This window comes from Hyperolius riggenbachi, chromosome 3 (assembly GCF_040937935.1).
Source record: "Hyperolius riggenbachi isolate aHypRig1 chromosome 3, aHypRig1.pri, whole genome shotgun sequence".
Lineage (NCBI taxonomy): Eukaryota > Metazoa > Chordata > Amphibia > Anura > Hyperoliidae > Hyperolius > Hyperolius riggenbachi.
The window spans coordinates 321006227-321021427 of NC_090648.1; the positions used below are offsets into that span (position 1 = coordinate 321006227).

General features: G+C 41.5%; 1 protein-coding gene across 3 annotated transcripts in view; it reads left to right on the forward strand.

Moving 5' to 3' along the window:
• EEA1 (early endosome antigen 1) overlaps nucleotides 1-15201 on the forward strand; it is a 145745-nt gene that overhangs the window by 66758 nt on the left and 63786 nt on the right. For 2 of the 3 annotated variants that reach the window (XM_068276810.1, XM_068276805.1), the window contains 5 exons: nucleotides 2085-2150; nucleotides 3816-3855; nucleotides 8221-8334; nucleotides 10046-10167; nucleotides 13101-13256. In XM_068276810.1, coding sequence (XP_068132911.1) covers nucleotides 2085-2150; nucleotides 3816-3855; nucleotides 8221-8334; nucleotides 10046-10167; nucleotides 13101-13256 — 498 coding nt within the window. The remainder of the gene's footprint in view (nucleotides 1-2084; nucleotides 2151-3815; nucleotides 3856-8220; nucleotides 8335-10045; nucleotides 10168-13100; nucleotides 13257-15201) is intronic. The other variant, XM_068276806.1, reaches the window with a different exon arrangement.

Below are 15201 nucleotides of genomic sequence, written 5' to 3' on the forward strand. Positions count from 1 at the left end.
TTTTCCAAATAATATATTGCCACCATCCGGGCCGGATTTACCATAAAGCACTGGGGCACGTGCCAACAGGCGCCTGATGATAGAAAGGCGGCTCACTCCTCTCCCCCAGTGCCTCTCTCCCTCCTTTCCCTATACAGAGTTCCGAGCAGAGCGTAAATGAGAGGTTACTCACCTGACTCTCTGCATTCCACTGACCGGATCTCCCTTCAGTTGCGAGCACCACTAGCTACTTAAAGAGGAACTCCAGTGAAAATAATGTAGTAAAAAAAAGTGCTTCATTTTTTACCATAATTATGTATAAATGATTTAGTCAGTGTTTGCTCATTGTAAAATCTTTCCTCTCCCAGATTCACATTCTGACATGTATTACATGGTGACATTTTTACTGTGGGCAGGTTATGTAGCTGCTCCTAGCTGTTTTGGCTGTTAGAGACAGCTGTAAACAGCTAATTTCTGTCTGTGAACATTGTTACATTGTGGCAGTTTGCCCAGAGTACCGTGGTACTCAGAGCTTCTTGTGGGAGGGGTTTCAGCACAAAATCAGTCATACAGCGCCCCCTGATGGTCTGTTTGTGAAAATCATTATATTTCTCATGTAAAAGGGGGTATCAGCTACTGATTGGGATAAAGTTCAATTCTAGGTTGGAGTTTCTCTTTAATACTTCTGGGTTACCTCAAGCTAATCAATATTGAGTGTACTTCTTGTTACCTAATGCTAAGGGGCACCTCTATAGCTACCTATGATGGTTAAGGAAAGTAAGGGAGAAGTGACAGCCAGAACACTTGCGGTGCGGTTCTGCTGGAGATTGTAGGTTCATGGAGGGCGAAGACTAAGGAAGCAGGGCTTTTCAACTTTTTCCCTAATTGTACCACTCTTATCGCCAGAAAATGTTCAAATGTGAGGTGGCTGTTCAGGACAGTCTTAGCTGAGCATCTAGCCATTTGTACAGGGGACATATTTTGGTGAGTAGTATTGCTGATTTAATATTAAAGTGTACTTGAGATGATCAAAAGGAATTTTTTTTTTTTTTTTTTTTTTTATATATACCTGGGTTTTCCTCCAGCCCCTTTCAGGCTGCTCAGTCCCTCGGCTGCCTCCTCTGCCTCCTGGATTCTGTTCAGTAATCCAGTCAGTCAACGAGTGTTGTGCATGCCCGGCTGCTCACACCCAAGGAACGTTCGACTTCTGTGCAGTACTACGCAGAATGCTCCCAGCCACAGGAGGGTGATGGAGGAGCATGTGCGGCCAGACTGCGCTGACTTACCGGATTACCGAACAGAATTGCAGAGAATCGAGGAGGCCGCCGAGGGACTGAGCAGCCTGAAGGGGGCTGGAGGAAGACCCAAGTATGTATAAAACTTTTCCGTTTGTCTGAGGTACACTTTAAATCCTTGCCAGCCAGTAGGCTGTGGTCACACCCAGCTGAGGTAACAGTCCATGAAATTATAAAATTCTGAAGTTACATCTGTTTAAAGCGGATCTGAGATGAAAAATGAACTATAACAAGTAACTTGTCTATATATCTTATCTAAAGTTTAGATAGTGTACACAGCAAATCTAGCTGCAACAAACAGCTTCAACAGTAAATGATTATTTCTTCCTGTGATACAATGAGAGCAGCCATGTTCTGTTTTTTTATCATTACACACAGGCAAGCTGATCTGCATCTCCAGCCCTCAGCCTGTGAAAACTTCACTCCCCTCTGCCTCTGCAATCTCTGGCTAGTAACACCACTTCCTCCTCCTGCCCAGACTGAGCTCCCATAAGCCCTTGCTACATGGGTCTGAGAGTGCCAAGGCACTTGAGAAACTGTGGGTGAGGCTTGTTTAGTTTACAGAGAAGTAAAGTATTAAAACAAAACAAAAAAAAGTATTGGTGAATGCCCTATAAACTATATAAAAGGAACACAATTATGCAATGAGTAAAAGTTTATCTCGGATCCACTTTAAGAAGCTAGAATGATTCCTTATAAAAGTTTTACGAGTTTTATAGTAATAGTTCTATATGCAGTTACCTGAAAATGCAGCAGGATGAGAATACTTTGTAATGTTCTGTATTTTGGCCTCTTCTATGCTTGGTTTAGGAGGAGAAATGGTATGCAGAGGAGCTGAAAAAGGAGTTGGACACTGTTCAAGAGCAGCTGAAGCAAGTAATTCCTTTAAAATCTTTGAAGTAGGCTCATATAAGTCTGATTTCATTTTTATGGTTTTGTTTGTAGTGTGTTGTAGCCTGTGTTACGATTTCTCATTTGATAGTGTGTTATGTTGGTCTTTTTTCACACAATCTTTGGAAGCGGTCCCACTAAACTTGGAAGCCTGATGGCCTCCAGCAGTGCATGATTTTCAGGTATTAAGAGAATCACCGGTGAAATAATAAGTGTGATACTTAAAACATGACCTGAAACATCCCACCAACCTTCACCCCACTGCTGAGCCACACTATATTACAAATTATTGTCGCTAATGCAATACCCTGTGGTGATACACTTTTCAGTACCGTGAGGAAAGGACAATCTCGCCTGAGTACAACCATCCTATCCACTTGCATACAGTTTGAAGTACAAAAAGAGAGGTATACCATAACCTATTTTTTCTTTTAAAGGGAAGGTTCAGGGACTAGCTAAAAAAAATAAAAATCCATTTCCACTTACCTGGGGCTTCCTCCAGCCCGTGGCAGGCAGGAGGTGCCCTCGGCGCCGCTCCGCAGGCTCCCGGTGGCCGACCTGGCCAGGCCGGCGGCCAGGTCGGGCCTCTTCTGCGCTCCATGGTGCGTTCCACGCCGGCGCGCTGACGTCATCGGACGTCCTCCGGGCTGTACTGCGCAGGCTCAGTAGTTCTGAGCCTGCGCAGTACAACCCGGAGGACGTCCGATCCGGCGCGCAGAAGAGGCCCGACCTGGCCGCCGGCCTGGCCAGGTCGGGTCGGCCACCGGAGACCACCGGGAGCCTGCGGAGCGGCGCCGAGGGCACCTCCTGCCTGCCACGGGCTGGAGGAAGCCCCAGGTAAGTGGAAATGGATTTTTATTTTTTTTAAGCTAGTCCCTGAACCTTCCCTTTAACAAACGCATTCCTGTAACTCACATAAGCGGTATATTCAGCTGCAGAGGTAAAGGCTTCATACTGGTCCAAGTTGTCTATTAAAGAGAGGTTTTCAACTTTCAGAAAATCCCCCATTCACATTCTTTACCTTGCTTTTGTTGGGTTCACTCTAAAGGTGGTCATACACAATATAATTGATGAATTTTCCTATCGAGTTTTGGATATGTATTGGTAAAATTATATAGAAAATGTATTAGATCAAACGAAAAAAATCAAACCCATTTCCCTGGTCCAAATAATTGCTATTGTTTATGGCCACCTTTAGGGCTTGTGTACATTGAGTTTGAGGTCAGGTTTCTTTTTTTAAAACCGCCAATTGACGCTGTAATAATGCGCACAACTGCAGTTAATCTGCATTGAAATTTTAAGTTAAAATGGCAGCTGAACTAAAGTTGAGAATCCACCTGCACCATAAACACTAGTGTGTACCTGATCATATAGCAATCTTTGATGCTTTAGGTTTTCATTTTTTGTTCGATTTCAAGATCTATATTACATCTAACATCACATCTATTACGAATATTACACGGGTTATGCCAACATTACATCTTTTATGATGCTAGATTCATTGTTTTTTGCTATCCGGGTGATCTGATATAGCTTCCAAATGGTTGCATATTGTGCAATTTTATGTAGAGATATTATTCAGATATAAAGTTGAAAAGCCTTCCTTTGTATTATAATTTTGTTTTTTTTCTGCTATTTTTTACCTTACAGAACGCATCACCAGATGGGGTGACTATGGTAGCAGCCACAGGTAATTGACATCTTTAATAGAAAGCCGGTTACAGTGAAATGTGGAGGGAAATGATCCGCACCCAGAAATGAAACCTGCTGCATATTAGCACATATCTATCTGTAATATAGCCAGGCAGTCAGGACATGCGTAGCAAGGTATAAAAAGCAAATTTCCACCCAAGCCATTATTTTGCCTTTTTTGCAGTCACCAAATAAGTATTCCATTTGGCACTTATCAATTAACCAAAAGAAATTATCTCTTTAGGAATTATCTGAATGACCAAATAGATCTGTTACTACATCCACAGTCTTTCATTTGAATGGTTAAGTTGACGTACAGGTGGGCTCTAACCTTTTACAGTGGAAAGTTAACGGAATCTCTTTTTCAATTTTGGCAATTTTGGATAGATAAGAGTGCATGAGAGCTGCTGTTGGGCATTTATTGCAGATAGTATCCCTGTCGGGAAGATTTCACGGCACTCCCTGATTTAATTGACTGTATAGCTAAGGCAGCAAGTAAGGCTGGCCATACACTTATAGATTTGTACCCATTGTACCAAAATTATCTATTGCTCTCTGAAGGTAATTGATTTAAATGGCCCATACACTCAGCCGATTTTCTGGCCGACCGATCGATCCCGATCGATTGCAAATCGGTTGGCAGATCGACCGATCGATGGCCGATTTCCATCGAACTGGCAGGGTGGAAAATTTAGGTCGATCTGATGAGATTGCTTATCAGTTTGCATTGGCCTTAATGGAAATCTGATGGCAAAAAAATGCCATCCGATCGAATTTCAATAGATTTCAAACTGAAATCTATTGGAATTCTATCCTGGTTAAAAATGTTCTAAAAACGCATCAGATAGATCATCAGATGCATTTCTTATCTATCTGCTGCTAATCTGACGAGTGTATGGGCACCTTTAGAAAGAGGAATCTATTGCTACCACAAAATGCACAAAGATGTTCAATAGTTTCCGGTAGGGAATCTATTGAGAATCGATGCAGTGCAGCTCTATCTACTGCTGCTTCTGCCCTGCTCCCAGTCTACCATCCTGTCCGATCAAAAAGGAAAGTCTATTCCCAGCATTTTGATGGAATCTGCCAGGAATGAAAATGATAAAGTGTATGGGCACCTTTAAAGGAATACTGAGGTGACATGATGTATGTACAGTGGCAAACATACAAAAACTTTTTTCTTTTCTTCTTTTTTTCCTTTTCCTTTTTTTTTTTTTTTTTTTTTTTACTTTCTCTGCCTGAAAGAGTTAATATTTATTTATTTAAGTGACATGTTATCTTCAGTTGGGACCTGGTGGCCATACACTGGTCGATTTGCCATCAGATCGACCAACAGATAGATCCCTATCTGATCAGAGAGGGATCATTTGGCTGCCTTTACTGCAAACAGATTTCAGCATGAAAACGATTCACCATCTGTGAAGCTGCCGCCGCTCCCCCTGTATACGTTTCCTGAACCGGCCAGCGCGAGTCCCCCGGTCTCTGCTGTCTTCTTCTCCGCTCTGGGCTCCAGGGCTGCAGCTTCACTGTACTTCCTGTCCGGGGAAGTTTAAACAGTAGAGGGTGCTCTACTGTTTAAACTTCCTGTCGGGAAGCGGTGACAGCGGGGATATGTGCCGGCCAGATCAGGTAATGTATTGCCACTAGTGTCGGTCGTCAGGCATTCGAACGCCGCTATCGACGCACTCCCGACTCGCCGGTGATCGAGCGAAATCTTCCGCACGGACGGATGGACGGGAACGATCAATTTCGGGTGGAAATCGATCGTCTGGTCAGCGTTTGCACAACGATTTTACAGCAGATTCGATCAGTGATCAAATCTGCTGAATATCGGCGGGAAAATCGTTAAGTGTATGGGCCCCTGTAGAGTTAAGCTTTTGAGAGCAGGGAAGAGATAAAAAAAAGTCAATAGTTCATAAATTTTAGCTCTGGCATACTGCAAAGACTGTGTCATTAAGCAGAGACAATGAAATATTAAAACATGTAAAAAGTAGATTTAAACATAAGATAGAGATATGTAAAAAAAAAAAAAAGTAATTTTTAGGATTAAGATTTAAGTAGGAGGATAGCTGCAATAGTTTATCTCAGCCAGTTTATTTTCACCTTGGCATTCCTTTAGGCTTAGTTCACACATAAAAAGGTGTCCAGTCCTTTACTGTCAGTTTTTGACAGTTGGCATCAGTTTAGTATGTGTTTCCCTGGATACATAAATCTGTACATTTCCATTCCGGTCCAGTCCTATCAGTTTTATACGTGTTTTTATGGCTGTGTTTACGCATAAAAGGTGTCCATTTCCAGTCCAGTCAGGTAAAACTGATGCAAAACTGACAGGACAGTACCAGACCGGAAATGTACAGATTTATGTGTGAACCAAGGCTTACAGGATATGCGAGGTAACCAATAAAATAAATTTTAATTTACCTGGGGCTTCTTCTAGCCCCTGGAAGTCTTCTGGAAGTCTTCTGGGTCCCTTACCGCAGCTTCGATGCTCCTCGGTTTCCCGCTGGCCTCCCGTACATGGGTCAGCACTTCTGTGCATGCACAGGCAACTGATGGTGCTTTCGCGCTCACCCACGCATGCGCAGAGGCGCTGACAAGCCAACGGGATTTTATTGGTCACCTTGTATGTCCATTAAAGAGGAACGTTAACCCAGGATTAAAATTCATCCCAATCCGTAGCCGATACCCCCTTTCCCATGAGAAATCTTTTTGAATAGATCATCAAGGACATCTGTATGGCTGATATTGTGGTGTCCGGGCCATGGTCCTGACAGTTTGCTTTCTTGTTGCATTGTGAGCTATAATGCCCGTTTCCAACTGCCAAGCAAGCAAGCAGCATCTCCCTCTCAGTAAACAAACATTTAGAAATAAATATGGTTTTAAAAAAAGCAATTTTATTAATTATGTTACGTTCACTACAGTTGCTCTTTAAGGGGAATCATCAGTGGGCCCAGATAGCAATGAAAACCTGACAGATGTTCTGAGACCTCAACACACCACTAAAATTGTAGAACTGGATCTCAGACTGCAATAAAACTTTCAGACTGTAACAGTTTTACACTCTATCCAAATCTAAAATAAATTGTTTTGGCTCTAGTTCCACATAAAACTGTTAAAACAGAAGTCTCCCAGTTTTCTGTATATCATACAGATGACTTAGCTACTTTTACACCATTACAGTGTTTCCCAACTATTTCATTAGGGGTACTTTTGAGGTGAGTTTCGGGTGCAGGTTTGTGATTTGGGTGCTGCTGCTCTCTTTCTGGTTACAGTGTATAAGATGGTCTGGGGCTTTTCTATATAATAGTTCAGCTCCAAATTTCCTTGGGCACCTTTATGGGCAATTTCCACTACATGCGTTTATTGCGGATTTTTCGTTTATGCAAATTTGCATTAGAACGTGTGTTATATGGTATAGTTTCCATGCAAATTTTGCGTGCGTGAAAAACTGGTAGCATGCAGCAATTTTCACATATGTGTTTGTGTTTCACATATGATTCTTGTATAATGTACAGTTTTTCAATGGAAGTGCATGTGTAGTTAGGTGTATGCGTTTTTTTCATATACGTTTTTGGAAAAAAATATCAAGAGATGAATCTTGCCCTATGAAGAATTGCATAGCAGAAAATAATGCATGGCATTAAAAAGGCATTAACGCTCAAAACCGCATGCATTTTAATGCATGCAATTTGACATTTTGTAGTGGAAATGGGCCCTAAGAGCTGCAGTTTTTAAGGTTGACTTGTTCATCAATGGGGCATAATGTTAGAATTCAAGACATAATGATAACATCTATAACTTGATTTAAAGAGGTCCAGGGACCACAGCACTCTTGTGTTTTGAGCGGTATAATCGAATTAGTTGGCGTTTACGTGTTCGTTCTATACTCTTAGGGCATTTTCACAGTGAAAATCTCTGGCAATGCGTGATCGTGTCCGAAATGTTACATGCCACGTTTCAATGCGATTGCAATGCTGCAGTGTGAATGCTTCCATAGCGATTTGCAGAGTGTTGGCAATTGCGGAACGCTTCCCCCCCCCCCCCCCCACCCCAGTGTGAAACAACCCATTAGGCTATTTCTGTCAGTAGTTCTCAAACAAATTCATAATAAAGGTGCCAGGTTCAGGGACAAAGATTGTGAAAGAACAAGCCTGTAAACTTGGTGAACCAGATACTGCCAAGCGTCATCTGAGGTATAGTAGCGTGAGAAAACCACGCTGCTGTAGCAAGTATATCATTTTCATCATTGTCAGGGAAACTTTAGAAACCCTTATAGATTTGACCAAAACATACTCAGGGGAAAAAAATTATAGTTCATTAATTTTATTGATATAAAGAAAAAACACTGGTGCTTTCTCCACAGATCTCCAGGCTTTGGAACACAAGTTGGAAGAAGCTCAAACTGAGATTTTTAATATCAAACAAATGAAAGACCTATTTGAGCAAAAAGCAGCACAGCTGTCTACTGAGTTGGTTGGTAAGTACTGTGGGGTAGTGGGCAGAGTTGAATAGGGAAATAAGTTGTAACAAAAGTACTGCATACATGTATGTGCTCCATTCTGCTTTTAGAACAGTGTACTCGTGTGACAAGCAACACCGGGATCTTCACACTTCAATGTCTCCTGCAGATGTCTGCTGTAATATTAACAAGCTAACAGATTGTAGCTCGTTCTACTATTCTGAAATGCACATCAGTACAGTTTCTCATTTCCCTTTACTATATTTTGCAGTGTTAATAATATAGAAAGTGCAAGTTAGGCATTTTGTTCCCACTGTTTCTCTATGGCCTGAAAACATTGTAGTGCGGTCAAGCTGTCTTTTTATTTTTAAGAGAATCTGAAGTGTGTTTCATTTCTTAACCAAATACATTTTCCAATAGTGCTACTTATTGTAATGTAAATTGCCCCCTTACCGCTGCCCTGGTTGCCTTCGTTTGTCTGCTGTACTGTTGAAAAAACTGTACTTCCTGGATTAAGAGGACCGTGACCCCTGTATAACTTCTTTGTCGTGGCCATCCCTTCTCTGTGTCCCTCTGTGCACCCCCATTTGTGCGCCAGCTCGCGCACGTCATAGCGCGCCTTTGCTAGTATGTGCATGGAGCTAACGAGGGTTGCATGCATGAGGGGCGGAATTATTATTGAGAGGGGCAGGGAGAGGCGGAGATTCGCTGCAATTAACTGGTGAAGAGGCAGGGCTACTGTGCACAGCTCTGCCTCTTCCTGGTAGCAAATTCTGAGACCAGTCTGGTCGTGGAAGATCAGGCATTTCTGGGTGAATTATTACTCGTGTTGAAGTGGGGATGCGGCAAAACAATCAGCATTTTAATGCTGATGATAATTGAAGTATAAAAAGAGGGAAAAAAAGGGTAGATGAATAGCTTTATAATGGGCGAGCCGTCCTTCGGCTTCACCCTGCGCCCAAATGTTGCAGTGCCATTTTTGAGCGCAATATTGTATTAATTGTCATACTTATGTTGCTTTGTCTTATGCACCCCTGTCTTATAAGTATATTGTACAGGGCTACGGCAGATGATGGTGCTATTTCAATCAACAATAATAATTCAGTTTTTTAATAGGGAGAATTGTATTGATTTTATGAATTGGTAGCGTTTTGATAGAGAAATTTGCTTGTTCTTACTTGTGAATAAAGTTAGTGTCATTTTACTAGGTAATTGTGGTAGAACCATGTTAGAGGAGCAATAGAAATGCATGTGCTGCATTTCTTGTGCATATGTTATTCTTTGCCATTAATTCCCTGCTGCCCCAAAGTTGTGTCTCAAATCAGGGAAACCTTACTGTGGAAAATGAAGGGTGAAATACTGCAAAGTGTATACAGCTCACCCCAAGCCCTTGCCTAATGCATACAGCGAAGCTCCCTAAGGTACAGAAGGATGTTAGAACTTGACAGCATTGCAGCAAATACAGTTTTCGACATTATGGCAGACATTACTCAAATCATTTTTGTAGCTGGTAGAAATTAGACTTTAGAAACCTCATCCTAAGCAAGGCATGAAAACTGGCCACTTCAGGCCCTTATGATTCACATGGAGAATGTTCTTTTTAGGTTGTTTGGCCAGTCATGATTTGCTTATTCGAGTTACTATGTTATTTGGGAGCATTCCAGGAGATAATGGTAGCCATCCATTACGTTCCCATGATTAATTCCCCTCCAATATTCTTGTCTTCCAGAACTGAAAGCTGCATATGATGAAGAAAAGGGGAAACATGCAGCAACTGAAGATCATGTACAAAGTCTTGCGCAGGAGCTAAAAACAAAATCACAAACGATTGAAGACTTGAAAACAGAACTGGTAAATTATACTGTAGGAACATTTAGCCAGAGAGGAACGTAAAGTTGTCCATCCATGAAATATTTTCAGATTTATTCAAAGTGACTCTAAAAGTGTGAAATGATAAGAAAATGCCTTATAAACCATGAAGAATACTATTGGGAGTTCTGAGGTAATTACCACAGAATTGAGTGCAACAGCAATGATCAACCATTTGGAAACTAGAACCCTTAAAGGGAATGTCCAAGCAAAATTAAAAAATGAGTTTCACTTACCTGGGGCTTCTACCAGCCCCATGCAGCCATCCTGTGCCCTCGTAGTCACTCACTGCTGCTCCAGTCCCCCGCTAGCAGCTTTCCGACCTCGGAGGTCGGCGGGAAGCATTGCGTACATTTTTACGCATTCCTGCTAGTGCAGGAACATTAACACATACATTTTTACGTGTTACTGGTTCAATGCGTACAAATTTACGCATTGAATCAGTAATGCGTGAAAATGTATGTGTTAATGTTCCTGCACTAGCGGGAATGCGTAAAAATGTACGCAATGTGTCCCACCGACCTCCGAGGTCGGAAAGCTGCCAGCGGGGGACTGGAGCAGCACTGAGTGACTATGAGGGCACAGGATGGCTGCATGGGGCTGGTAGAAGCCCCAGGTAAGTGAAACTCATTTTTTTATTTTGATTGAACCTTCCCTTTAAGGTGGCCACACACCATACATTTTTAAAAAATATCTGTGCAATTCAAGAATAGCAATCAATTTTTCTGACTGATTGTAGCAATTCAAAAATCTGACCAATGTACCACACACCTATGTTTAATGTTTCCCCAATCATGAATAAAATAATTGCTCAGCAAAAATTGATTGGAACTGTACATCAAGTAACTGACAATCCATTACACACCAATTCTTGATAAAGTTGGTCTGCAATTTTCAACATGTCCAGTCTCCAAAAATCGAAACAAAATGGGAAATCCGATTGGATTTCTTGAAAACAAAGAAAAGCCCTCGATTTTTCGGGAGAACCGATCGTAATGGGATCTTTTAATTGTATGGTGTGTGGCCACCTTTAGGGTGAAGTGAGACGGCAACTTACATCAAATTGTAAGTCAGTCATACTGGTAAAAATCAAGCAGAGTATATGATCGGCACCAAAAACCCACAGTGTACTAGGACCCCTTAGAAGATACACAGAACAATTTTGCTCCCAAAAAGAGGTGTCATGAGTCAGCACCATTTATTATTTTTTATTTTTATCTTCTATATAGTGCCGATATCTTCTTCAGCAGCACTGTAGAGAGTACATAGTTTTGTTTACTTATCTGTTCCTCAGAGGGACTCTCACGGTTTTTAATGTCTATCATTGTCATATGTCCATCATACTGTAGGGCCAATTTTTAGAGGGAAGCCGATTTTAACTTACCGTATCTGTATGTTTTTGTAATATGAGATTTAGTGCTGCAAGGCGAGTGCACTATCGACTATGCTGCCCACTACGCCACTGTCTTTAAAGGACAACTGTAGTGAGATGAATATAGAGTCTGTCATATTTATTTCCTTGCAAACAATACCATTTGCTTGGCAGCCCAGCTGATCTGTTTCGCTGCAGCAGTGTCTGAACAACACCAAAAACAAGCATGCAACTAATGTTGTCAGATCTGACAATAATGTCAGAAACACCTGATCTGCTGCATGCTTGTTCAGGGTCTATGGCTAAAAGTATTAGAGGCAAAGGGATAAAAATAAATGAATATGGCAGCCCTATATCCCTCTCATTACAGTTGTCCTTTAAAGATTTGTGTTATTTACAGTCATGCTGACTTATGATTCCTCACTTTTGGAAGCAAAATTACAGTGGTAAAACTCAAGTTAGATTGCTCAGTTGCATTACATAAAAGGCCAGAATCGGCAACCGCCTATTTAGGATTGATGGACATTTTATCACGTTAATACACAACATCAGAGCAGCTGTCATGTAGAAGTAGCTGTAATGACGAAACAAAAAGTATTTTCAAAAACAAAGTGGTTCTTTGGTAATCAAGAAAGTGCACTATATGTAACATGTTCGTTCTGACTTTTTTCTTGTTACTGATTTACTTCCTTACTGCAGCCCTCCAGCAAGCACATGATCTACTTGCGTAGTGTATTGTTTTCTTTTATGTTTTGTTCTGCACTGCAACTTTGATGATAATGTAGTTTTAAACAGGTCAATTTTACCTGTATATTTAACCACTTTACTGCCATCTATTGAATTCTATTCATTTAGTTTTAGGGAGTTTATTGATCTGAAAGGGATTCTTAAGCCTATTAAAAAAAATCATTTTTACACACCTGTGGCTCCTATCAGCCCCTTGCAGCTGTCCCGTGCCCTCGCAGTCACTCTTGGATCCTCCTGTCCCCCGCCGCCAGCTACTGACGATTTTGGCCGACAGGCTCACTGCGCCTGCACAGGCCTGGCCTTGCGTCACGTTTTAGTGGAAAAGGTCCCTGATTCCCCTTCCAGAGGCTCACTAGGGAGCTAGTGATATTTTCACTGTGTTGTGGATTTCTCCAAGGTTTTTATGGAAAACTAGCCCATTTTCCAAGATTCTCATGGAAATTTCACTCCTCCCCCCATTCCATATGCAGCACCATTTTTCATGGGCTGCAAGCAGGCCACATCCTCAGTGGAAGCGCCCTTCCACTGCACAGAAGTGGAGTGCACCACACTGTGAGATTAATGTGACAAAGGGAGGTCCCTTTACTGGAGATCACCACCAGATGCAGATACATTGCTGTTTCCATGTCTTACCTTAAACAGCCAGAAAGCATTTTTTTACTTTTTTCTATTCCTTAATTTTATTCATGGAGCTTGATTTTTGGAAATTATGTTTTTATACTGAATGATTAGTAGAACTTGGCTTCCTGAGAAACCTTCTAGCCTTATGTATAGTTATAGTCTTGTTGCCTCACAGCTACAACGGCCCGGAATTGAAGATGTTGCAGTGCTGAAAAAAGAGCTTGTCCAGGTCCAGACACTAATGGACAGAACCACTCTTGAGCGTGAAAAAGAATCAGAGAAGTTGAAAGATGATTGTAAACAGCTACAGATGCAGAATGCTACTGCGGAGGTAAGTGAGAAGTGAGGGCAGCATAATGGCTGCCTGGAAGCAAAATTGTTTTTTTTAATATCTGCAGAAGGCACCCGAAAACATTTGTGTTGTGCACATTGTCATAATTATGGTATAATATTTGCTTGGCATTCTTTTAATTTAGAATTGAGTAAAGATTCAAGGACATAACTGAATGGTAGTGTGGCGGCTTGAAATAGTGTTACGTGATTTCTCCAATCATTTCCTACCAGTCATTAGGCGAGTACTAGCTACTTTATGGGCCTTTCACGTTAGACTGTTGATCTTATTCTTCTCTTACTTTGTTCATCCTAAACATTGCAGTTTTGTTGACCAATTTCTATAATATCAGTGACTATGATCTTTAAAATGGAGCATGCTTATTTTTTACCTGTTGTATACCCTGCTTTGACCTATAGGCATTTGTTAGCTTTTGTGTTGTAGCTGAGACCAAAAGTGCTACCCTGTTTCTCCTTGGACATGCCTCTAACTGTGAATCAATGTGTGAAGAGAGAGATTGTGGTCATGTTTTGAATAGGGCACCAATGTCCTGTCTGTGGGTTTCCTGACACAGTCATGTCTAGGAGAATAAGGGGAGAAGCATGTGATTTGTTTGATCAGCTTGATAGATTTCCAAAGCTCTATGTGATCACATCCTGCTTTAACACATGATCATGACTAGCAAATCAGAGACTTGCATATCTATCACCTGACCAAAGCCTGACTCGAGGTTACCGCTAAGGAGGTTAATGTAATCCCCTTTCTAATGCCTACCTTTTTGCCTCAATGTAATACCCCACACCTTCTTTCCTAACCCCTGACTCTAACCTCCCTTAGTAATGTAATCCCCTTCTAAACCCCTAACTCCCAGGGTAATGTATTCCTCTTCCTAATAGAAAATATCCTGGGTAATATAATTCCCTTGCTAACCCTATACTCTCTGCGTAATGTAATTCCTTTGCTAACCCTGAACTCCCTGCACAACATAATCTCTTTCCTAACCCTATACTCTCTGTATAATGTAATCTTCCTAACCCTAAACTCCCTGCATAATGTAATCCCCTTCCTAACCCTGAACTGCCTGCATAATGTAATCCTCTTCCTAATCCTAAACTCCCTGCATAATGTAATCCTCTTCCTAATCCTAAACTCCCTGCATAATGTAAACCCCTTCCTAATCCTAAACTCCCTTCATAATGTAATCCTCTTCCTAACCCTAAACTCCCTGCATAATGTAATCCTCTTCTTAATCCTAAACTCCATGCATAATGTAAACCACTTCCTAAACCTAAACTCCCTGCATAATGTAATCCCCTTCCTAACCCTGAACTGCCTGCATAATGCAATCCTCTTCCTAACCCTAAACTCCCTGCATAATGTAATCCTCTTCCTAATCCTAAACTCCCTGCATAATGTAATCCCCTTCCTAACACCAAACTCCCTTCATAATGTAATCCCCTTCCTAACCCTAAAGTCCCTTCATAATGTAATCCTCTTCCTAACCCTAAACTCCCTGCATAATATAATACCCTCCCTAGCCCTAAACTCCCTGCATAATATAATACCCTCCCTAGCCCTAAAGTCCCTGGATAATGTAATTCCCTCCCTAACCCTAAACTCCCTGCATAATGCAATCCTCTTCCTAACCCTAAACTCCCTGCATAATGTAATCCTCTTCCAACCCTAAACTCCCTGCATAATGTAATCCCCTTCCTAACCACAAACTCCCTGCATAATGTAATCCCCTTCCTAACCCTAAACTCCATGCATAATGTAATCCCCTTCCTAACCCTAAACTCCATGCATAATGTAATCCTCTTCCTAACCCTAAACTCCCTGCATAATGTAATCCCCTTCCTAACCCTAAACTCCCTGCATAATGTAATCCCCTTCCTAACCCTAAACTCCCTGCATAATATAATACCCTCCCTAGCCCTAAAGTCCC